At 55.2% G+C, this 24,864-nt stretch overlaps 2 protein-coding genes across 2 annotated transcripts; one reads left to right on the top strand and one right to left on the bottom strand.

The window, feature by feature from the left end:
• Positions 1–1,224: 1,224 nt before the first annotated feature.
• Positions 1,225–20,529, bottom strand: DUOX2 (dual oxidase 2). Its single transcript, XM_032856608.1, is given in 35 exon segments — positions 1,225–2,681; positions 2,988–3,116; positions 3,224–3,379; positions 3,714–3,872; positions 4,114–4,346; positions 5,529–5,682; positions 5,938–6,065; positions 6,325–6,374; positions 7,088–7,187; positions 7,369–7,599; positions 7,744–7,928; positions 8,434–8,517; positions 8,923–8,992; positions 9,551–9,732; positions 11,571–11,664; positions 11,744–11,969; positions 12,386–12,571; positions 12,876–13,078; positions 13,272–13,385; positions 13,603–13,740; positions 14,101–14,219; positions 14,447–14,622; positions 15,212–15,375; positions 15,930–16,032; positions 16,314–16,404; positions 16,817–16,913; positions 17,064–17,124; positions 17,550–17,716; positions 17,873–17,891; positions 17,893–18,075; positions 18,229–18,416; positions 19,002–19,166; positions 19,447–19,536; positions 19,781–19,864; positions 20,499–20,529. Coding segments are annotated over 34 exon segments (4,638 nt in total). The 5' UTR covers positions 19,851–19,864; positions 20,499–20,529; the 3' UTR covers positions 1,225–2,558.
• A 229-nt stretch (positions 20,530–20,758) lies between these two features.
• DUOXA2 (dual oxidase maturation factor 2) lies at positions 20,759–24,487 on the top strand. Its single transcript, XM_032856605.1, has 6 exons — positions 20,759–21,169; positions 22,284–22,341; positions 22,605–22,739; positions 23,006–23,219; positions 23,547–23,761; positions 24,122–24,487. The coding sequence occupies exons 1-6, from the start codon at positions 21,023–21,025 to the stop codon at positions 24,313–24,315; spliced, it is 963 nt and encodes a 320-aa protein (XP_032712496.1). The 5' UTR covers positions 20,759–21,022; the 3' UTR covers positions 24,316–24,487.
• The last annotated feature ends 377 nt before the right edge of the window (positions 24,488–24,864 follow it).

Genomic DNA, 24,864 nt, shown 5'->3' with positions numbered 1-24,864 from the left:
CCATTATGCTGTACTCCTTAAACTTATACAGTAATAGAGTGATACAGGTTAATTATTTCTCAATAAATACGGGGAAAAAAAGAGGCAGTCATTTAAAAGATTGCTATCTCGAATAAACACATTGCCAGCCACACGACTAGATAAAGAGCCAGGCCGCAATCCCTCCCACCTCACCACTCAAAGCTCCATTGTTTAAGAAATCTACGTTGAGTTTGTTTGATAACTATTTGAGCTTCTTTCTTTTTCTCTTCCTGTACTTTCAATTCCCACCCTTATGGGGTTTTTTATTTTTATTTTTTAGAGATGGTGAGGGGCAGAAAGAGAATTTTAAGCAGGCTCCGTGTTGGGGCTTGATTCATGACCTGAGCCAAAATCAAGAGTCAGATGCTTAAATGACTGAGCTGCCCAGGCACCCCTCTTAGGGGTTTTAAAAGATTTTATTTTTAAGTACTCTCCACCTAACTTGGGACTCAAGTTAGAGTCCCCTGAGATCAAAAGAGCTGCGTGCCCCACCTACCAACCCAGCTCGCCAGACACCCCTCCACTCTTATGTTTTAAATTCACCAATAAGGAGTGAGCTTGCAAAACCCTAAACATCCATCCTCTACCCCAATAGAAGCAGAACCCCAGGCCTGAGCTATGACCTCACTGTGTGACCCCAGGTGTGCCATGTAATTTCCAACTCTTAAAAATAATAAGCCTCATCTCTTTCAAAGTCCCCTGATGGTTATCGCTAAGGACATCTTACAATCACAAGGAGAAATCCAAGGGCTGGCCCAGCTATAGCACTAATTATTTTAGGCTGAGACTGGCACACAGCACATACATTTTCTCATCTGAAACATTTTCTGTGCCTGTATCGGTATCTGACTTCCTAATACCCACATAGACATTTTAATACATGAGGAAACTGGCTCAGAGAAGTTAAGGGTTTTTTTCCTCTGTAGCTACTTAGGGATAAAGTTGGCCCCAGAATTCTGGTCTCTGATCCAGCATTCTTCCATTTTTGCCAGAGAGATTCCTTCAATATAGAAGGTTGGGAGCCAAAGGCATTTGGCTTGTAGGAAGAGAGTGGGTGGGATCAAGGAAGAGAGGAGCCTGGGGAAGGCATGTGGAGATGGACAGAAATTCTCCCTCCCACATGTTGGTTGGAGACTCCATGATCCAGCAACTCCATTACTAGATATATACCCGAGAAGAATGAGTGCAGTACGTGCAACAAAGACAGGTACGAGAATGTTCATCGACGCTTTATTGAGAATTATCAAAAACTAGAAACAACCCAAATGTCCATCAGTGGAAGGAAGGATAAACATTTTGGCACATCTCTATAATGGAATACAACTCAGCAATGAAAATGAATATACTATTGATAACACATAATATGGGTGAATCACAAAGACATTCTGCTTCGTGTAAGAAGCCAGTTTCCAAAGGATACATTCAGTATGACCAAAACTAATCTGGAGTGACAAGAATCACATCAGTGATTGCTTCTGCTGGTTGGGGAAGACTGACTGGAAAGGGTACAAGGAAGTTCCTGGGGTGATGGAAATGTTGTATGTCTTGACTTGGGTAGTGTTACCACATGTTCATGTAACTTTAAGATTTGTATCCTTTGCTGTATGAAAATTATACTTCAATTTATATTTAAAAAACTAAAGCTCAACTTTTTAGGAAAGGGTCAGTTACAGACGGAAAAGGAAGTGTCTCAAAGAGCCCAGTGTAGAAGTGACATCCCAGGCTGCCTCCTGTGGGGGGTGACCAACTTTGTCAGAGTTGCCTGGGACTGAGGGGTTTCCGAGGACAGGAGACCTTCGGTGGTTGTACAGGGAGAGCCCTGAGCAAACCAGGACAGCTGGTCACCCCGCTCCTGTGGAAGTAGGGAACTAAAAGGGAATTCTCGGCATCTGGCAGACAGGCTAGACTACCTTGGTCTCAGAACCCAGAGGTTATTCCACAAGCTCAAAGAGGGGCCACAGAAAGATCACAGCAGCAGGCATTACTAGTTGATCATGGGAACATCAGGACTAGGGAGCCATGTTTGTTCTTTGAGCTCTCCTTAGGGGCAAGAAGGGGTTAGGGGTGGAGCTGGAGGGACAAGGCCTCAGAGACTGAATACAGGCAGTTTGACTGTCCAGGTTCTAAGCATCATGGCTTCTGAGGTAGGCTCTAGGGGAGTCTCACTTAGCTCTCTCTTCACATCAGATATCCCCACCCCATTGTCCCTTAAATGCCTTGGTCAGGAAAATACCAAAGAAACACACTGATTTTGTGCAAGGAAAACAGAGACATGGGGACCTATCAGAGGCAAACCCTATTGTATCTCTTCACCTCTACAGATGTTACAAGGCAGCGGCTGTCTCCACACTGCTTTTGTTTGCCATAACCTGCTGTGACTTGAGCTGGAGGGGTCTTTTCTACCTTCTCAGATACGGCCATGAGGGAGGGGCTCTTCCAGCTTTCTAGCTGAGCCCTGAGGTGGATTCTGACAAAGAAGATGCCGACAGGGCTGGTCCACAGAGGGGAAACAGGAACCAGGAACTTCTCAGAGGTTCTCAGAAGTTCTCATAGTGGTGCACGAAGTGGGCCTGGTCCTGCCTGTTGATGAGCTGACAGGCCTTCTCTACATTCTTGGTCATTCCTGGAGGGCCACAGCTGAACACTCCAATCTTTGGTACCTGTCAAATGTGTTGAGGGGAGTGGTTGCAGAGAGGAGAGGCCTGAAAGCTTAAGATGCTCACCCCCTGGGAAGAAGCTGCTTCCAGTTCGCTGGAATGACCAGCGAACTGACTCCCGGCCCAAAGCAGGAGGCTTGAGCTGGGGGCAGCAGGGGGTTGGGCTTCAAGCCTTCCTCCAACTCTTGATCCTATCCTGGGGCTGACATGGGGTAGTCCTCCACTCAGATTACATCTATAGGGTGCTTGAGGGCAGGATATCCTGGCAGGGGAGGGCCAGGGTCCCAGGACAGGTGGGGTGGGACTGACCTGCGGGTGGACCTCCTGCAGGGACTTAAAGAAGCGCTCGAACGGGGGGCGGCCGAAGTGGGTGATAGAGCGCAGGCCCGTGAACAGACTCCGGTTCAGCACCTTCTGGAAGTGCCGCTCACAGATGTACTGGGAGAGGGAGTAGAGGAGGAAGGGCGCCGCCAAACGGAGCCAGAGTTAACTCTTAGTCTAGATGGTGGCCCACCTAGCTGCCCTGACTGCCGGCCCTGCCCTACCAGCATGGTGGTCCTGAGGTCAAACTTCTCGGCCAGCTGGGTGATATAGATGTGCACGGACACCAGGTCCTGGCAGTCATTCTCCTCCACCTCCCGGATGATGTCAGCCAGCCACTCAAACTGCCGCTGGGTTCGCGTCACCCAGATGAAGTAGATCTGGGGACACATGGCTGGAGCTCAGGACCTGGTTCCAGTTACGGTTCCTCTACTCCAGATGCCTTCACCCAAGAGGCCAGAAAGCCTCCGACCACCCACATACACCAAACGTTGGCAGCCCCACAGGCTTTTAACCAACAAACTCCAGTAGAGGCCCTTCTGTCTATACCTCCTACCCTCCCTCAAATGTTGAGCATGTGGACAACAGCATATGAATGACCCCAGCAGAATCGGTGTCTAGAAGCTGAGGGCTTTTCCTCTTATTGTTCTGCTGTGACGTGGGGCCACAATCAGGCAGTCTGTCCCCTTCAAAGGTTGGGAAAGAGACACTCACCTTTTTACAGAGCATTTGGCTGCCCAAGGATGACTTGAAGACCAAGTCTTTGAGAATGGAGGCAAAGGGGGTGACCCCAATGCCCCCTCCCACCAGCACTGACACCTCAAACTTATGCCATTCCTGGTGGCCCTCTCCAAATGGCCCATCGAGGTACAGCTGCAAGAAGAGTGGGTTGGAGTTAAGCTCCACCACCACAATAGTTCTGAAGCAAGAGTTGGGAGGCAGGGAAAGGCGGGTATGTTTATAGAGTGAGGTGAAAGGGGGTACCATGGCATTACCTGGAAAGACCGGTCTTTGGATTGGGGGAGGGGAGGGACGCTGGGGACCCTGGGGCTGCAAGGCAAGGCCTGCTAAGGGGATGTGGGGTGGGTAGCTCATCTGGCCTGGGTCTGCTCACCTTTGGGTATTTGGCACAGCCATCTCCTGTTGGAGGTGAGTAGATCTCCCTGAGCCGAATGGTCCAGGGCCCTACCGCCCGGATGTGCAGGCTGAGCGTGTCCTCGTGGGGCGCAGAAGTCAGTGTGAAGGGGTGGTACTCAGTGGTCCCCAGAGCCAGACAGGCAATCCGCACCCACTGTCCTGACTTGTACTCAAAGCCTTGGGGCCGCTGGAACTGCAGGTGGGTCACTCCTGGGGGTCATGGGCAGGCAAGGGCAGGGATCAGAAGGCTTGCTCCTAGTACCTGAGGACAGGTAGATACCCTGTCTTCTCCACACGCCTGAGGCACAGGGAGTGGGCATGTATGGTCTGAGCAAGTGTAGTTCCTGGGGGTGGGAGTTGGAAGATCCCCTTCTCTCTTTCCTGGGTAACCCAAGAGCTGAGTTTCTCTGCTCCTGGTTCCAGCTCTTGCCTCCCCTCCAATCCTTATTCCCATGAAACACCCAGGCCCTATATCACTGTCCTGAATATCGGCCTACAGGTCAGGGGACCTCGGGCCATCTCAGTGTTTACCAAACCTCTACCATTTGAGAATTACCTTTGTGATGGGCCATTTCTGCACACCTCTGCACTATTGTTTCCCTAATACTTTTATTTAAATTGACTTACTTTTTCAATTTGATTTACCTTGACAAACTTCAGCTCACTAAGATGGGTGGAAAACCAGTACCATGTGTTCTGAATAGAAGGCAGCACATTTTATCAGATTTTAGCTGGATACTATTTGGTACCTGACCGTGGCTGAGCTTCAGGCCTGTTCTCTCTTTGTTAAAAAAGTTGTTAAAAAAAAAAAAAAAGTTGACTTGCGAGTACTGGAGAGTACAAAGGGTATACTAACACCATGCTGAGCTTTTGTCCTTGAGTAATCTTAATTGACATAAAGTTGAAATTAGGTTAATTTTCTTACTTGGTCTTGAAGATTAGATGGTCCCACAATACCTACAATCATCTGCCAGCCTCTACAGTGATGTGAATCCCCATCTTGGTCAACATAGACTCTCAAAAACAGACTCTTGAAATGTGGGCCAGTTGCCCATCTCTGAATGGGGGGTTATTTGTGGAGAAGGGAGAAGTATATATGGTTCCCTAAGGTGCACTCAGGCCACACACAAGGCGGGGGGTCTGTGTTGTCCTTAAACCTCTCTGTATGCACTCCCAGCTGCCTTTTCTCATGGTTACTTCTCCTTGTTTGCAAGTCCTCCTGGGGGCAAGCATAGCTCTTTCTGGGGCTCCGTTTGCACCAGGAAAGGCACAGGTTCCCCAAGGGGCTCTCAGAAACCTCAGTGGTGGTCTGGAGGCCTAGGGAGCTGTCTCCACATATCCCTGGAGTTCACTTCTACTGCTCCCCCCCTGGGGTCAGGCTGGGCCTGGTACCTGAAGGCAGCAGCTCAGCCTTCACCACGCTGATCTCCACCTTTTTCCGGCTCAGGCTCACCAGCTTGTCTCCCACATAGATCAGTGCCGGGACCAGGAAGTAGATGTGGAAACGGGGCAGCTGGATCAGGCCAAAGCTGCCATGGATAATAATCTGGAGAAAAGTCCATTTAGTACAGCTCAGGCCCAGCCAGGCGCCCCACCCCCCGCACTCCCCTTGCCCAGACACTTCCTGCCTGGGCCCTCGGCCTGGGTTGGGTCAATGAAGCCAGTATAGACTTCATAGACTGGGGTCTCTGACCTCAGGGTCTCACTCTGAGATCTTAGGTCCAGTTCAGCCAGCTCCCTATCCCCTCATGAGTGCTTATCCCTGCCCTGTGGCCTGGCTCCGCCCAGAAGAAGCCCTCACCAGCACATAGAGCAGGATGTAGAGGTGGTGGGTCAGCCAGAAGCCCCGGAAGCTGCGGCGCCGGAAGTGGTGGGAGGCAAAGACATACATGATGGCCAGGACCAGGAGCAGCAGCACCCCCGTCATACCTGGGAGCAGGGGAAGAGGGCCAGAGAATGCTCTCAGGACCTCCGCATGGGCTGAGAATACAACAGAGCATGCCCCCATTCTGCCCTCCTTTTCCGACCTCCCACACCGTCAGAACAGCTTAACTGCAGCTGGGGCCTGTCCTGGAGACGAGAAAGAAACCATGACCACTACAAACAAGGAGGTACTCATGGGAAGAGGAAGTCAAGCAGAAATCCTCAGCTAGAACCCCCAGACCCCACATACAGCCCCACTCCCTACCTGGGACCGTCTGGAAGAACCACCAGTAGAACTTTTGGGGAAGCTGGGACCTGTGGGACAAAGGCATATGGAGCTTCTGGCTGGGGCAGGATGGCCACCGCCCACCAACTGTCACCATGTGATGCTGCTCCCACCAGCACTGACTGCTGAGCTTCCTGGACCACCACCACTCAGATGGCCAGGGGTCCACCCAAGGAACATGGCACCCAGCCTCCCACAGGTCTACCCTCCGCTCTCTCGGCCATTCTTCCTCCTGTGTTATCTTGAACTCTCCTACCACAGCTGACATTTGCTTCCTTGAGTGCTTGGTTCATATTCTGTAAGCACCGTGGGGGCGAGGGTGGGGCTCTGCTCTGCTCTTTGCTCTAATTCCTATGCTCAAAACAATGTCAGGCACGTAGTAGAGACTCAGTAAGTATTTGCTGAATGAGTGTGTGAATTTGGCCTGCCTGTTCTCTGCACCTGGATGGGCCCATAAGATGTGCTCTATAGATGTTTGCCCAGTGAATGGAGGATAGGCTAAGATGCCACGCTCTATGACAGGCACACGCGGGAAAGGGTCTCTGATTCATCTCCTGAACACCTTTCCCAGATAATTAAGGCCAGCTTCCTTCCACGACAGGCAAGTCACTTTCAGCTTCCCCAGCAGGGTTCTCACCCTCATTCAAAGACAGAGCAGAGTGTCCACGGCCATCTCTTGCTTTTCCATTATGCCCTTTGGCCTGCCCAAATGTCCCAAGGGGGAGCCCTCCCCAGAACTGACCCATCATTCACAAATACGTTGGGAAAGACGCAGGCCAGCAGGCTGAGGGGACTGACTGAGAAGATGAAGACATTGACCGCGTGGCCAGCACTGTGCAAAACTGAGAGAGACCCCATTCAAGATGCCACCCAGGCCCGACCCTACCTCCCACCCTGAGGGATAGAGGACGCCCAGGGGGACAGATGGGGGGATGAGTAGCTCCAGTCTCACTATTTCCCCCACAGGTAGACCCAGGAGGTTACAGCAATGGGGGTGGGAGAGGGGGCCCAGGAGCCACGGACTGGCCAGGACAACAGCAGCCATGGCAATCCAGCGGTGGAAGTCCACGGCGGCATCAAAGGGCACATAGCGGTGGAGGAAGGTCTCTCGCAGGAAGGTGATGAGGTTGCGGCACATGGTGAGCAGGATGTAGGAGAACATGAAGGAGATGCTGGCGGCCGTGCCCCGGGACAGGATGATGCCCACAAAGGTGGTCTCCGCAATGCCCGAGGGCGGCGAGGCAAAGGCGTAATCTGGGGAGGGGGCAAGGAGTGGATCAGCACGGCCCAGAGGTTGGGGGCCCGGGCCTGAGTTGGCACACCCGGGCTCTGGTGGAAAGAGCCCCCAGAAGGCTCTCCATGTCTCCCTTCCCACTGCCCGCAGCCCAGAGCTCTTACAGTACGCGCGCTCTGCAAACAGGCCCGCACAGATGGCTGAGAAGACCGCCACACACACGATGTGCCGCCGGTAGTTCTCCACGAAGCGCTTGTACTGCCGAAGCTTCTGGGCCAGGAGGCCCCGCTGCATCTTCTCCTTCAGCGCCTCTGTGTATAGCCGGGGAGTGGACCCTGCCACCCTGCAGCTGTGGGAGGCACTGGCCATGAGACCCCAGGGGCCCTAGCATCCCCTGAATGCCGCCCCATGAAGGAGACCTGGCAGGGTTAGGAGGGGCCGGGAACAGATGAAGGAAACAGCACCTGGTGAGCAGACCCCAACTTGTACCTGTCATCTTTATTTGCTCCATCTACGCCCACTCTTCTGTCTCTCCATTACTCCACCTCATCTCCCTCTGTCCGACTATCCTTCCCTCTTGCTATTCCCTGCACAGGCCATGCAGCTGTGCCCAAAGCAGGCAGGAGCCAAAAGACCCCCTACTGCCATCTCAGTCTTGCCTCTGTGTGCCAGGCCCTATGCCTGAAGATGAGGTTGCAGAGCTTGGAAGATGTCAAAGAATCATTGACTCTGTGCCCCACCGGTCAGGGAACGAGACACATGACCTTGTGTGTCCAGGAGGATTAGGCTGGGCCCAGAGTCTCTGAGGCTTCTCCCCATGTTTCCTTGGGCCTGATGTTCTGGAAAATACTCACTTTTTGCCAAACCTCTTCTTCAGCCCAGGGCCTCCGAGCTCTGAGGCTTCTGAGGGAGGGAGCTCCAGTTTCTGGGAGCAGGAGCTGAGAAATGGAAAAATGGGGCTTGTTCTCTCCTTGTCTTTGCAGCCAGGAGAAGAACCACCAGATCAGAACTTCAGAAGATGGGGATGGATCCTGGGACCCATGGGCTGCCCACAGAACCTGCCCGTAAAACTGGTCAGAGAGAAGCCAGGCAGGAGAGGCAGGGCAGAATGAATGAGTATGATCTGGTCTTCTGTTTTAGAAGATTCTGTCCTGGAGTGGCAAGGAGAGAGCCAGGCTCCTGAGCCACATGAGATGTGGGAAGCAGTGGAATTTGGGCCAGGATCGATCATGGACTAAGAGCTACTTTCAGACGGCAAATATCTGGTCCCAGGGACTAATGCAGCCAGTCCTCCTTCCTTCACTTCTCTTCAGGGGACCTGCTGATACCCCATTCCTGCTCACCGTTCCCCAGGAGTCCGAGTGATGAATGAGACTCGACAGCTGATATTTGGTTTAAAGATGTCACCAACACCTGAAGTGAAGAACGAGAGTCTGGACAGGCTTCCCCACCAGGGCGGAAGCATGGGAGACTGCCTCCGACCCCACCACCCCACTTCTCTAGGAAGGCTGCCACAGTACTTGCCAGTGGCTTTGTCACATTCTCATCTCTTGTTCCAGCCTTGTTCCCCTCACTGCCCACACTGAGCACCCATTGTGCACAGGGCAGTCACTGCTCGGTGAGGTAGTGACTTGGTACATTTGGGAAAGGGGACAACTGCAGGCAGATGCAACCCTGCATCCTTTGTATAAAGAAAATAATGCCTCTTCCTCTGACTAGGTGGATCCCAGGCAGTGCACACAAGCTCAGTGAGTGGCATGTAGGCTGGATTTCAGCCCACCCTCTGACCTCTCAGTGGGCATCTTTGTCCAGTGCACAAATGGTACAGCTGTACGTGACACCCTTGATGACAAGTGTTTGGCTCTATACCAGGCACAAAAGACTTGGGGAGACATACAACCCAGGTCCTATCCACTCTCATGTTGAAGGAACACCCCTCCCTGACTCCTACAACTTCTTACATACACACACCTCCACCTCTGACGCAGAGCTGTGTGCGGCGGAGCTCGCTGTCATGGTCCCGCAGCATGAAATGGAAGTCTTCCCACATCAGCTCCTCCTTATCCTGGAAGCCAGACTCCCGGAACATGGACTCCACCACCTCTGTCAGCTGGGCCTTGGATAGGCAGTTGTTGGAGATCTCAATGAAGGACCTTGGGGGAGGAGGAGAGACAGAGCAGCCTGTCATCCAGCAAGGTCAGGTTCAGGCAGGAGCTGGGTGGGGCGGGCCCCAGATTATCTTATGTGGTTACCAATGACCCGGGAAATGGCACTGAGAAGGTGTTCATCTAGCCTGCTGCTGACGTGAAGCTGGGTGGGGCGGCCAAGGGTTTGAAATTGAAAGCGACCTTGACCAATTACAGAAGGCAGCCCTCAAATGAGGGGGCATTGAGAGTTGGGATAATTGTCCATTTAGCGTAGGGACACGTCCAGATGGGCCATGGGCTTCTCACGTGACAGGCTCTCTGCCCACTCTCTTGCCTTAATGCATCCCATGCTGCCGCTAGCCTCCCCCTTTCACAGTCCAGTGAGGGCACAGATGGCCCAGGTGTGGGGGAGGAGATGTAGCTATAATGGTTGCTGCTTCCTTATGCCAACACCCCAGGGCCCATGCAGGAGTGTCTCCACACCCCATCTGATAGCACCCAGACTGGCAGATGCGGTGGCCACATTCTTTTTATAGGCTGAGCTTTGGGACACAAACCAACGAACCGTGCACATTTGTGTGAGTCCCACAGAAGACGTCTGTGCACATGGCCCAGCAAACACATTTTAAAAATGCATCATCCAAGCGAGACTGAGCAGGATTCATAACTGGGTAGGAGGAGATGGTGGTTGCTCAGCCCTAGAGGACAGGGACTCTCTCCTGGATTCCCTAGAGTCTCACCCGGGCCTGGGCCTGCAATGGCACCCCCAGTGAGGGATGGACTGCAATCGGCTTCACTCTTGCCTTTTAAAGATTGATTGATTGATTGACTAGAGAGAGAGAGAGAGGAGAGCAGAGGTGGGGGGGGGGGCAGGGGGAGAGGGAGGGAGAGAATCTCAAGCAGGCTCCAGGCTGAGCATGGACCCAATGCCGGGCTTGATCCCACAACCTTGAGATCACGACCACTTAACCAATTCAGTCACCCCGGCAGCTTCACCCCAGCCTTTTAGACGCCCATGCCCAATTGTGGGGATCTGGGGTGCAAGAGGGATGCAGCAGTTCGGGGAAATGATGAAGGCAATGGAAAGGTAGAAAAGGTAAAAGACTCCGCACCATTTTATGCATTCTATTTATTAATTTGTTCACTTATTCCATGTGATCCAGGTAAGTTTGTATTTAGTACCTTCTGTGTGCCAATCACAGTGCAGAAGAGGTGGATTCGGCGGGAAACAAAAGAGAAATCAGACCCTTGACCTTACGGAGCTGAAGGGGGCTGTGTAACCGGAACAGTGTTTTTTTTGGAATAAGAAGTCCATGCACTCAAAACTGGTCTTTATCAGCACACCCTAACCAGAAATAGCTTACGCAAGAGGAAGAAAGAGGGTTGGAATATAGAGGAACTTTCTATATTTCTCCTCCTGTATGTCACAGTGATTAATACAGGAAGAATGACCAAGCTCATCTTGGTCATTATTTCACAGGGCAAAGCACAGTGTTATGTACAGTGGACAAGAGTTTATAAAGGTCCAAAGGCATCCAAAAGGGGGATGATAGAATTTTGTTATTGGTCATATTGGTTTGGCTGTTGTTGCTTGTCTCTCTGTCTGTTTTTAACTAGGGAGGGAGAATTTTCTGGCTGGTACAGACAGTGCAGATAACAGACCCTACTAGAGGCAGGGGCCTGACCAGATAAACTTCTTATGAAGCTAGATGCTCTTCGAGTCTAGGAGGATGCAGCTAAGCCACCTTTCAGTACAGATGGTCACATACCCTCCTCACCCACCCTCTGATTTGACCTGTCTCAAATAGCAGGGAGTCTCAGAACTGGAAGGGCCCACACCATACCGCATCATGGTGAAGAACTCATCCTTGGAGAGGAAGCCATTTGCGTCAAGGTCATACATGGTGAACATCAGGCGGGACTTGTCCTCTGGAGAGCCTGGGAAGAAAAAGAGAGATGCAGGTCACCTCTGCGCTGAAAGACTGCGGGTTCCTGGAATGGACCACCCTTCCCCTACCTTTCATGAAGACCACCAGGATGTCCAGAAACTCCCGGAAGGACAGGTAGCCATTGCCATCTTTGTCAGCCAGGGAGAACATGGACTCCACAAACATGTCCTGGGGCTTGAGGCCCAGGGACTCGGCAAACTCAGCTCTGCTCAGCTCACAAGTCAGGGCCTCCCGTACTTTCTGGGATGAATCTAGGGGCAGGGTCCCTGCGTCTGCCTGGTCAATGTCCAGCACCTGCTCCCGGGCAGCAGCAGAGGAAGGGAGAGAGAAGGAGGTGAGGCCTGGGATGGGTGCAGTTCAGTGACACTTTCCATCTCCCCAAAGTCCAATTCAGAAAGGGTGAGCCCTGAGGCTATTCCCAGTCCTTAGATACACTTCTGACTTGGGCCTTGGCTCTCCTGTTGAGGGGGTGACTCCAATTACTAGCAGCCAGCCCATTTTCTCCCTGGACCCAAGATCCAGGAGACTTATACAGTAACGAATCGTGCTAACTGGGTGTGGTGGGGTTGGCAGGTCAGGCAGGGAGTGAGTGGCAAAGCTACGATTCAGTCAAGGCTAACTGTCTCCAGCCCACAGACCAGAAGCTTAGTTCACCCCAGGTAGGATCCTGTCCAGCCATGTCCCATCTCCAAAAGACACAGCCATGGCACCTGGGCAAACAGGTGTCTGAAGAAGATCTCCAGGATGCGGCCCCGCTGCTGCTTGGTCACAGCCCTCCTGAACAGCTCTTTCTCTCTCATCTCAGCCACGTCAAGGCCTAGAGCCCACTGTGCACAGAAGTCCCGCAGGTGCTTCACGAAGATGCTCCGCTCCTCATCAGAGTTAAACAGCAGCACCTGGGTGGGAGGAAGCCCGCGCAGTGCTTGGAGATCCAGCTCTGGCTCAGCCTCCCCTCAAAAGGACCTTGAGTTCAGGGAAGACGAGAAAAGTTGTCCCCTGCCCCCTCCCTCCATCCAGGCTGGAACCAGAAGAGTGGCCCAAGGGGGTCAGAGGGAGCGTCACGTGAAGTGCCGGGTCTGCCTCTCCCCAGCGCTGCCTTCACAGAGAAGCTCTGAGCTGAGGAGAGGGTGAGCTGACAGGACTTGCTCTGAGAGGGGAGACTGGTGAGCATTCCAGGTAGGGGAGGCAGGATGGCCATACCAGGTCATACTCCTTGGGGATCTTGAGCAGTAGGGCGCGACATCCGCGGTCGCCCGAAAGGATGAGGTTGACCTGCTGTGGGGAACGCAACTGGACGGTGCGAAGCACAGAGAGCCGCCTGTCCAGGACCTGCAGGCGCCTGTCTGGGAGCAGCTGGATGGTGATGGGATAGCTCTTCTCCTTGGGGCCTGGCCACTCCATTGCTGGGGAAGGACAGTTGGGCAGAGCGGTTCAGCAGAGGTAGGTACCCAGGCCCCGACCTCAAGCGAATTCCACTCTACCAGTCTGAGCAGGCACGCCAAAGCCTGGCTTTCTCCCCATATCAGTAATCTGGTTTTTCTCCCAGGGCTCCCTATCTGGCCCCCAGCTCCCTCACTCCCCTCAGCCCCATCTCACCTGGCACACCATCTTTGGCTGCTTCTTTCTTCACACTCTCTTTGCCTTTCTTCTGTAGCCTCTTGCGCTCTCGGCTCCGGAAATGGGCCACCACACCAGAGATAAGCAGACTCACTAAAAGGGATCAGAAGGGGACTGTGGAGAGGGGAGCCTGCCTGCAGCTTCACTGAGGGTTCTGCTGCTGTTCCTCCCTCAAAGAGTCCCCTGAGCCGGGCTTCGACAGTAGCAAGGAGCTCATGCCACAGACCAGCAGATTATGAGGGGCAGAGACAGTCAGCAGGCGCAGGGGTGGCCAGGGGAAAAAAGGTGGGTGAGCATGTGGAAAGCTCACCTAGCGGAAGACAGCAGAGAGCCACAATGGTAATGCCAAACCCAGGACCACTGCCCTCGAAGTAGTCCAGTATGGTCAGGGGCACACAGCGGGGCAGGCCTTGGGTTGTAAGCTGCCGAGGCTGAGGGCAGGGGTCACCTGAGGGAAAGGACACAGAAGACCTCAAAGTCAGCATCTCACTCAGGGCCAGGGACTCCTCCTCTTTCTCCTGTAAAGAACTAGGTACAATTCCCCTTCCAGGCCCACCTCTCTAGGGCTTGTTCTCCTCAAAAAGTTCCCTTCCATATCCTGTTCTCAGCACCCACCGCAGCCTGACCACAGAGTGCAGCCTGCAAACTACTCCAGTCCTACTAGGGGAGGCAGCCTAATGCAGGCTTCCCAGCACCACAGCAAACAGGCTGCCTGGCACCTGCTTCCCTGGACAGGACCAAGTGCTCCTATCCCCCTTCCTTGGTCCTCTCGCTGGTTACCATTCGCTATGTTCTCCAGGCCACCCACCGTCCTGCCAGATAAAGACGTTGGGCTGCAGGGCACTGGGGTCCACGTTGGTAACAGCCACCAGCACATCCCAAAGGGTGGTGTTTCTGATTTCTGTGATTTCCTCTTGGGAGAACAGCCTAAGTTGGAGAGAGTCAGGAATTGCTGGAATGGGAAGAGGCTGCCAGCCTCCAGGAATCTGGGACCCAGGGCCTCAGATGAGGGAAGAAACCCAGAAGGGCTGAGGAGGAGGAGGAGGAAGGCCAGCTGGGAATCAAGGGCCCATGTCAGCCACTGATGTTACACGCAGGCAGCCTGGGGCCCAGGCCAAGGTGAAGTCTGAGGAAGGGACCCAGGCAGGCCTTACCCATTCCCGGTGTTCTCAAACCAGTAGCGGTCGCCATCCCGCAGCCGCACAAACTGGTCGAGGACGATGGTGCTGAAGAGGGTCCCAGGGTCCCCATGGCTCTCCAGAAGCCCCCCGGGGAGCAGCTCCAGCCGGGACAGGTCCTGGTTGTACAGGGCAGCTGTGGCCTCCAGCACCTGGGCACCATGGGAGGTGAGGAGTGTGTGTGTGTTTGTGCATGCCCATGTGCGCGTTAGGGAGAGCACTCACTGTTGCTCCCTCCTTCAAACAAAGGACTCCGTCAGCTGCCTATCTTGCTGCTCAGGCCCGAGGGGGTCTCCTCTTCCTAGGCAGTCCCCCTCAGGAGTGGCAAGTCCGATGGAAGGACCAGTGTGTCCCTGCCCAGGCTAAGACCACCATTAAGTGCCTGAGGACCATATCCTCTGACCACCAGTGCCCAGACTATCTGGTCCCAGTGATGAGCAGCTTCAAGGTCACCCAATTCATTCCTGCAGGAGGGAGCCTGCAGAAATAGGACACTAGCACCCAACCCAGGCCACCCTGCAGGAGTGATACAGTGTAGTGGTGAGTAATGTACTCTGGAGTTGGTTGGCTGAATTTAAATCCTGTCTCTAGGACTGACTTAGCGGCTATGTCATTGGTAAGATAAGGATGATGAAAGTTTCTACCCTATAGCATTTTTTATATAGATTAAATGAGTTACATGTATACAGGTCTTAAAACAAGAAAGTTTTAGCTCCTATTGCCATCATTACTATTTCTTACCTGGGGGTCCACACTGGGGTTGATGTGACTCCAGTTCTGTGGGGTATCCAACCCCAAAGCCATCAGGGCTTGGGTATAGCTGGGCAGTCCCATATCTCGGCCACGTTGGATACTGCTGGCCACGTAGTCTGTGCGGGAGAACTTGCCAGGGCCTGGCCAGTAGTCTGAGAAGGAGAGACACCAGGCTATAGGGCTGAATCGTCCTGACCCTTCTTCGCCCAGCAACCTTACATTAGGCTGTTGGCACTACCTGTCCCTGGCACACTCCCCACATGTGACCTGTGCCCATATCAGCCTTGCCTCTATGTGGGAGCAATGTTACCATGTGTGATCAAGGGCAGTTTTTCTGGCAAGAATCTTCCCCCTGGGACTCAAGACTGTTCTAATCACCAAGCAGTATATTCCCTGTTCTTTACCTCCTCAACCTGAAGACGGGACTGGATGAAAATCTTTAGAGACCTAAGCACCAAGAAGATTGTGCTGTCACCCCTCTCCCCTACATATTCAGACACAGGTTAATTTAGAATGAAAAACCACACTAAACTCAAATTAAGCAAAAAAAAAAAAAGTTAAAAATGTTTTCTTCTAATGGCTATTTGCAGCGTGTATATCTGTGCTTCTGCATTGTAGGTACCCTAGGGTCTGCCTCTTGGTTCACTCAGGAGGGTGCCCAGGCTCCCGAGCCTCTGGCCTTATCCCCTCTGGCTCCCAAGCTCACCCCTCAGATCTTCAACCACTATCCTGTCCTCCAGCTCTGAAATCTGGGAGGCCATTCCCAGTAGCAGCTGATCCACGGCCTGGGCACTGTTCAGGCTGGCATTCTGGAAAAAACAAAAATAATAACACATTCAGGATAGACTCTTGGACCTCTTCCCGAAGCCTGGTCCCTGTCACCCTAAACCATGCAGTACCTCAGGACTGAGAGCTCTTGGCCCGTTCTCACTCTTGAGCTGCTATCTCCAGATAATTTTCTGATCATTCCCCCCTTCATCTCCTACTATCTGGAGTGGCAACACCCAAGATCTGGAATGGTTGCTTTTCCCAGACTGTGTGCCAAGACCGACATTGACCCACCGTCCCCTGACCCAGACCCCAGGCTGACCTCCCGACGCCAGTAGTTGTTGCAGACCCTGAGAGCTGGGGAGCGGCCAAAACCCTCATTCAGGACCATCTGGAAATGACAGCTGGCATTTCTGAAATGGGGAATCAAAGATGGGATGAGAACTCAGAGGGAAACCTGAGATGAGGTTGAATGGGGTGAGGGACTCCGAGGGGTTTGGCCAAGACTGAGGCGGAACTTCTTTGAACACAGCAGGGATGTGGCAATATGTGTGGATTGAAGGTATGGGTTGCTCTTTGTCCACCTAGAGTGGGAAGGGAAGGAGGGACCAGAGTAATAAGCTGCTGGACAAATCCTGTTGTCAGCAACTAAAGCTCAGCCATTAGGAGGGGTTGTTAAGGTTGAAACTCCTACCCCCTGGGTCTTATTTAGGGTTTCAAATCTGCTTCTCTTCCCCTTTAAACTGTGGAGGTCAGGACCTAAGGTCCTTGACCCTTTACCTCTGCCAGTGTGCTATGCCCTCCCACTGCCAGCCTCTCCCTCACCTCATGTAGATGCCAGGAGGCACCATGGTGGAGAAGAACTGCTCAGACGCTGCCAGGAACTCTGGGGAGATGCTGGGATCCAGGAAAGAACGATACCCTGCCCAATAGGGGTAAGAAGATAAACAGACTCCTTATCACACCCTGCCATCACATGCAGCCACCTGTCTTCTTTCCCCTGTATATCCTGACCATTGTCCCTCACTGTCCCCCCACCGCAGTCCAGGTGTCCCCCCCCCAACTCCTTTACCTGTATATCCTGGGGGTGTTTTCTGCAGGAAGCTGGGCAGCCACTCATACAGAGCTATGTTCTGAGGGTCAAGACAGGGCAAAAGGGAGGCAAGTGCTGGAGCAGCCACGCTGAGAGCCATCTGAGCCCAAGGAAGGCTTAGGTGGGAGGTGAGGGCCAGGCAGGGGCAGTCAGGAGGGAGGCAACTCCAACAGGACAGGGGCAGAGGCCTGTCCCCCACTGGGAACATGGGATGGCAGTGGGCTAATAACTAATAACCACAGCCAAGTCTCGTGTATAATGGCCCTTGGCCTGCTCCTCATCTTCGGGGTCCATTCCTAGACGTTAGCTCCAGTTCTGGGGGCTGTTTGTGTGAAGATGGAGGGCTCTGCGGGGCAGCGGAGTCACCCGCGCTGCAGCGGGTGTGTGTGTGTGTGTGCGTGTGTGTGTGTGTGTGTGTGTGTGTTCACCGAGCGGGGAGAGGCGGGGACGGGGCGTGTGACTGACCTGGTAGGTGGCGATGACCCTCTTGCGCGCGTGCTGGAACAGCTCCTCGTCCCCCCACTGCGGGTGCTCGCGGGCCAGCCGCTGCGCGCACAGGTTGTGGTAGCGGAACCACAGCAGGCCCAGCGCCTGCAGGAAGGGGTCGCGGTTCCCTCGCTCCGCCCCGAAGGCTGCACGCGACGCGGGGCCGCAGGGCGCCGGGGCCGCAGGGGAGGACGTGAGCGGCGGAGTGACCGCCAATGTGGCCACCCGCCGCCCGCAGCCCGCCCCGGCCCGCCCCGGCCCGCCCCGCGCCCCGGCCGCCACAGCCCGCCCCGCCGCCTCACCGTACAGCCCCCCGGGGCCCGCGCTGTCCGGTGGCCGGGTCGGGCGCAGTCCACATGAGCAGGGGGCTTTGCGCGTCCGGGGGGAAGGCGGGGTCGGGCCCCGACGCCAGCTGCCCCCCAGAGAAGCTCCGCAGCGCGTCGCTCCAGGAGTGCGAGGAGCCATAGATGGCGCTGCCGTCCAGCCAGCCCGTCACGTCGTTGGTCTGCGGGGACACCGCAACGGTGAGCCGCCGGGGTGAGCCGGCGGTCGGGGAGCAGAAGCGGGTGTCGGTGGGAGAGGGGGTGGGAGCCTCTCCCCGCCCCGCCCTGTCGGGCCGCGACCCCGCGACCCCGCGACCCCGGCCGCCTAGTCTCACCAGGTCGCGGGGATTACTGGGACTCCGCCCGGTCTCGGGGTCCCAGCGGCTCCTCTGGAAGGGGAGGACCACGTCCCCGCGCCCGTCGGGGTCGAACACCGGGTCGCCGGGCGGGATGTGGATGTTGAGGAACTCGGCTGGGCAGCCGGGGGTCTCCACGCTCACCAGGTCCGAGAGCACGTGGTAGCCTGCGGCCACGGCAAACTGATGAGAATCGCCACTCACCATGGGCTCGGAGTTTCTCTAGGTTTCTCAAGACTCAAAAGACATGTTGGAGTGCAAGCTCGGCCACCAGCTCCGCGTCTTTTTTTCTAATTTTCAAAGTGGGGGATATAGTACCCTCTCCAGCCACCTCATAACGTTGTTGTAAGAATCAAAATAATATAATTAATATAAGGGCTCCCCCGAATCAATTCCCGTCTTCCAACAGATCTTGCCTCCTCCTTTTACTTCGGAGGAAAGAGGATATAATCGTACGGGTAGGAGAGTGGTGGCAAGGGACTCAAGTCCTAGAGCTATAATGGAGGTCCAATGACACTCCTAGGTTTGGAGTAAGGAGTTAAGAGAAAGATTAGAGAAGCAAGTATCCCTGACTCGACACTTCCAAATCCCTCGAGATAAAGAAGGGCTGGAAGAGTTGCTTAAGGCGGAGGAGGTGCCTGGGAGTCTGCGGTCCGTCTCCCGGGCTTTTGCCGACGGGCCGCAGGGCCCCTCTCCCCAGGCGCTGAGCTAAGTGACTGCTCACCCCCGGCGTCTTCCCACTTGGCTCTCACCAAAGAATACCCCCAGCACCGTGCGGTTGCGGCGGGATGGCTGCCCGGCTGCGCCCCGCATGGCGGCGTCGCTGAGTCGGCGCGGGTTGGGCAGCAGCGGCTCCCCCAGAGCCTGGTAAACGCCGTCCGCGTAATTGGCTGGCACAAGGCGCTGCAGTCGGGAGCCTGTGGGAAGCAGGAAGCTGGGCTGTCAGAGCACCCCTGTCCCCTACAAGCCCACAGACTTCTCCCTACGCCTACTTCAAATCCCCATCCTCACCCGCAGGACCCTCTTCGCGGGAGTCTCCTGGCCCCAGGAGTGCGTAGGAGTTCGCTACGCAGACAGCCGCGGGGGCGGAGAGATTGGGGTGGGGGCGCGCTGTCTCTGCTTCTCCGCGCGTGGTCTCCCGCGGCCCCGCCCTCCACTAGTCATCTCCCTAACCCCTACCCAGACCACAGGACGCACCGGCTGCGCCACGCTCGTGATGCCTCAGGTTGTTGAACCAGCCGTCATAGCGCTGCACTTCCCAGGACAGTGGGAATGCGTCCTGGCCGCCTGCGGGTCAGAGAGCGGTCCCCTCAGCGCTTCCCTCCCTAAGACTGCTCCCGCTCACGGAGCGCCCCCAACTCTACCCAAGAGGCAACACCTGAGCCTCCTTGAGGCTGCGCTGGGAAATTTCCCATTCCGCGGAGCGGCGCTGCGATTTGACCGATCTTGTAGCTTGCCTCCATCTGTTTCTTCCCCCCACCCTCAGGAGGTGCAGGGTGACATCCCGAAGCTAGGGGCACCGGACACTTACCCGCTGGATCCAGGGATGCAATCAGCAGAGCTCCCAGGAGCATTACTGCCTCTGGCCTTGGGCAGAGCATGCTGACCCTGCCGCCTGGGAGGTGGGAGGTGAAAAGTGACGGACAGGGAGCTGGTGTCCCCCATGCCTACAGCCCACATAGGAAGGTGCCTGCTGTTTTCGTTTCTGGAGCAAAGCTTTTAGAAGCATCACCCTCTTTTCAGTACACCTGGTAGGCACTGACACTGGTCCCTGCTTTCCACCTGCTGGAAGAACTAACACTGGCTAAAGGATGCCCTCCACCCCTGCCCCAGGGCCACCAGTCCTCTGGGGTTTGTCAGTTCCAAGCAGAAATTTACATCCAGCCTGGCAGCCTTCCCCTACCCCCCAACTCCCAACCTCCAATCTCCATCCCCAAGCCTTCAGTAACTGCTTCTCCTAGAGGAGGCAGGCAAGGGAAAGTGGTTAGTGAGCTGGGAACCGGGACCTGCAGCTCCTCCTACTCTACGAAGAATGCCTGGGCATGGATAGGAGGGTTGGAAAGATCAGGCCCCAAACTCCCTCCAACCTCTGGTTTACAGCTTCCCGCTGAGGTCAGAAGTCTTTCTTCTTGGAATCTTTGCTTCTCTGCCCTCCTCGCAGGCTCCATCTTCCCACCACAGCAATACCTCTACCCCCCACCCCTCCCAGCTCTGAAGATCCTTCCACCCAACCCCAGCAACACCCTTACCCTCTTCTCCGGATCCTTTAAGGCCAGCCTCCGTGGTGTCCACTCAGGTCAGAACAGCGCCAAGTGACCACATCTGGACGGGAGGCTCGCCCTCTTACTGTGAAGGCTGGGCTCCCTCATTTGCATAGTAGCCTCCGCCTCTTATTTGCAAGATCTCTTCCGAGCTGCACCCAGCTGCCAAGCCCTGCCATCCGCCCAGCAAGCTGCCCAGGCTGCTATAAAAGGGCTCCAGGTCTTGTACCACTTTCAAACACAGAGCCTCGAAAGTAACTGGCTATAGCCAGTGAGAAATAATTCCTCTCTCCCGCCTACCCAACCCTGCCTGGGCCAACCCAGAGCACTTGAAGGCAGCCAGCCAGCCGCTGTGCTTCCTTAGGGGAGAGTTGAGGAGCTCAGACTTGACCAGCCCCTTAAGTCCTGTCCAAGAACGCAGGGAACAAGGTAAAGAGAAGTGCGACCCCAGGCTTGGTTGCCAGGTTTGCACTTTTCCCTCTCCAGCGGACCCAGCTTGGCCCAGTTGCAGCATGACTCTGTGGAATGGCCAGCTGCCTTTCTACCCCCAGCCCCGGCATGCCCCCGGCTTCAGCGTGCCATTGCTCATCGTCATTCTGGTGTTCTTGGCCTTGGCCGCCAGCTTCCTGCTCATCTTGCCTGGGATTCGTGGTCACTCGGTAGGTAAGCGGGTGCTAGATGCTAGGGCATGAGGGTCATGGGCAGCTTGTCTGTGAAAGACCTGGGACAGGTGCTACTGTAACAAGGACCTCCGTGACTAGTCAGATGAAATGTTGAACCAGAGGAGCATAGGTGGAGCAGACCCAGAAGTCTGGTAAAGCAGGGACCCCTCCCTGCCCAAGGACTGGGAGAGGTGGAGGCCCTGTGTAAGACATTCTAGACTGACCCTACCTGGATCATCCAAGAGGCTGCTGCGGAGAGTGGGTGCCCAGCCCAGTAATCCAGGAGCTAATGTTAGTCTTCACATGCTGCCGGAGTTCCCCTCCTCTCCTCAGACTGGGCTGCACTCTGATCTCAGCCTTCAGGTGCTTACCAGTCGACAAAGAGGACAGAAACCAGCAGCTGAGACTGGTGTGCTGGGTTGACATGCATGTGTATGTGTGCTCCCATCCTAAGGACTGAGGGACTTCTTCAAAGGATTCAAAGCTGTAGCAGACTGAGTACTTTTCCTTCAGCAATCCCCCCCACCCACCTCTCCCCGCTCCCAGAACCTAAGTTGTTTTTCCAGTCTAGGAGTACCTGGCCTCCCTGAATTTTGATCTGTGTCAGTTTCCTTGGGAAACTGGTGCACCTAGGAATATCTGAGAGGCTGCATTCCTACCTCCTCTACTTGGCAACAGGACCCTGGGGCTGCCCTCTCCTGGGGGAGGTGACCCCAGCCTGCCTGGCACTTCTGGACTCACTGAGCCTCATCATAGTAGTGACTCCAGTAGCCGGCAAGACCAGGACCAGGAGCCAGGTAGCCGGGGGAGTGAAGGTGATGTGATAACACCAGGCAGGGAGCCAGGTTGCAGGGTGGACTGGGAAATGGGTCTAGGGAGGCAGAAGTGCCCGGCTAGAAAACATCAGAAATGCCAGTGGTTCCAGAGGGACTTGGACAAAAAGCAAGACTGACTTTAGCTTTAAAACATCAGGAATATAAGTGGGAAAAGAGTATGGGGCAAGAAGGGACAGTTGCAGGGTCACTAAAGCTCTAGGTGGCATGGGGTCAAGGGAGGTCTTGGGGACTCTGGTGGCAGTTACCAGGCCTGACCTAGGTGCCTGTTCCTCCAGCGCTGGTTCTGGCTGGTGAGAGTTCTTCTCAGTCTGTTCATAGGCGCGGAAATTGTGGGTGAGTGTGTGGTGCCACAGATGGGGAGAGGACCTGGGGTGAGGATGGAGGTGGATGGAGGGCACCCAGGAAAATGGAGATTTGGGGTCTGTTTGCTGCACTCTCTTTCCGTTCTTCAGCTCATTCTAGTGCCCACTCTTCCACCCTTACCATGCATACCATCTCTCTGCACAATGTCCTACCTGCCATGACCACTCCCCTCATTCCATCTCCCCAGTCCTCTCCCTAACCCTCCCCTCCGACACTGGTGTCTCTCCCCACAGCTGTGCACTTTAGCGCACAATGGTCAGTGGGTGGGATGAACACCAACACATCCTACAAGGCCTTCAGCGCAGCACGAGTCAGCGCTCACATTGGTCTCCACGTTGGCCTGGAGGGAATTAATATTACGCTCACAGGTGAGGGGGCTGGGTCAAAGTGAACTTCTGGATTGGCAGACCCCATGGCTGGGGGAGTGTGGCAGGGGCAGCTGGAGGAAATCTCAGACCCCACAGGCTCGAATAGTTTTTAGCCCTCGTGGATCCGAGTCCCCCCCCCCCACCCGCCACAGCTGCCAAACCCATTTCTCTCACACCTCCCCTTTCCGACAAGTACTAGCTTAGTTGCGGCGTCCCGGGTTGTGCGCAGCTCCATGACCCCGGTCGCCCTCGGCCTCCCGTCGCAGGGACCCCAGTGCAGCAGCTGAATGAGACCATAGACTACAACGAGCACTTCAATTGGCGTCTGGGTGAGAACTATGCCGAGCAGTACTCGGAGGCCCTGGAGAAGGGGCTGCCCGATCCTGTTCTCTACTTGGCGGAGAAGTTCACGCCAAGCAGTCCCTGCGGGCTCTACCGCCAGTACCGCCTGGCGGGACACTACGGCTCCGCCACGCTGTGGTGAGCGCTGGAGGGAAGGCACGTGGGAGGGAGGGAGTGTCGGGGCGGGGCCAGAGGCTGTGAGGTCAATGTGAGCATAGGATGTGAGCAGCTACAGCCCCTCTGCCCCGGCCGTGAGAATTACCGCCTCTCGGGTCGCAAAGTCTTGAGGTCCGCACAGACCGTCGAAACCAAGAGAGACCCAGCAAAGGCTGGGAGTCGGTTGCTCCCCGGGAGGGTTCCCCTGCGCCTTCGCCATCCCAGCTCCGCCTTTCGTACTGTGGTAGGGACACAGAACAAGCGGGGCTGGGGGAAGCCAGCTCACTGTGCGGCGGGTTCCCTCCGCAGGGCGGCGTTCTGCTTCTGGCTCCTCTCCAACGTGCTGCTCTCCATGCCGGTCCCGCTTTACGGCGGCCTCGCTCTCCTGACCACCGGCGCCTTCACGCTCTTCTCCATCTTCGCCTTCGCCTCCATCTCCAGCGTGCCTCTCTGCCCGCTCCGCCTGGGCTCCTCCATGCTCACCACTCACTACGGGGCCGCCTTTTGGGTCACCCTGGCCACCGGTAAGGACCAAGGGGATCGATTCCGGGAGGCTGGGGGTGGGGGCGGGATTTATACTGATGTGTTCGTCTCCCGTTTACAGAATGAGTTCACATATATTATCTAATTTGCTTCTCTTAATAGTTCCTGGAAACAGGCAATTATGCCCATTTTACAGATGAGGCAGGGGGCTCTGAAGGGTTGGGGGGTTTACCCCAGTTAGCGCATGAACTCAGGTATCACGTAATCCATATTAGAGGTCTTTCTGCCGTGTGGGTGGGGGGAGGAAATGCAAGGGGTAGCCCCCAAGGGTTGTAGGGGACAGGCCAGACTCTGGCCTGGAGCCCTGACTACCCTGTTTCTTTCTGTCCGCGCCGCCGCAGGCATCCTGTGCCTCCTCCTCGGAGGGGCGGTGGTGAGTCTCCACTACTCTCGACCCCGCGCTCTTCGCACCTTCTTGGACCTAAGTGTCAAGGACTACGGTAGCCAGGCGAAAGGGAACTTGCCTCTCATCCTGAGCAACCCACTGCATAAGCAGTTCGGAGCCCTGGACTTAACGACCAGCACTAACCTTTGAGGGGTATTCAACCTCGGACTCCTACCCGGCCTCTGCTCCCTGCAGGCCGGAGAGCAATACCTGCTGGGCTCCGGCCAGGGGAGCTCCGGAGAGTCACTGCGCCGCAGGCGCCGGGAAAAGCAGGCGGCCTCAGACGTGCCGCATGCCTGCGCCCGGGGAAAGGTTTCCCAGGGTGAGATGTAAATAAATTTTTCCCTTTTTTTTAAAAAAAAAAAGTTGTTTCTATTACATTCCACAGCTTTTCCAGGCTTGGGGGATATAAGTCCTCGGCAGATTTCTCTGGGTTGGAAACAGCCCGCTCCATTTTCTCTGCCTTGCCACAAGGCTCTGTGAGAGGGGCGCCCTCTAGTGAGCCCAAAGGGGAACCCGCCTGAGCCAGCGTCTTCCTGAGCTGCCCCAAGGTAGATGGCAAGTAGCAGTGACCAGACAGGTCGCCTTCCCATTTGATCCCCTTCTGCTGGCTCAGCTGAGTGGACTAGGAGGGAATGGCATTGTCATTTGCTAACCAGTTTATTCACTAAGAGGTAGTGTCCAAGGGCCAAGGTAGAT

This window comes from Lontra canadensis, unplaced genomic scaffold (genome assembly GCF_010015895.1).
Source record: "Lontra canadensis isolate GAN:19392208 unplaced genomic scaffold, GSC_riverotter_1.0 scaffold12, whole genome shotgun sequence".
NCBI classification, from domain to species: Eukaryota; Metazoa; Chordata; class Mammalia; order Carnivora; family Mustelidae; genus Lontra; species Lontra canadensis.
This window is presented reverse-complemented; position numbering and strand designations above follow the sequence as displayed.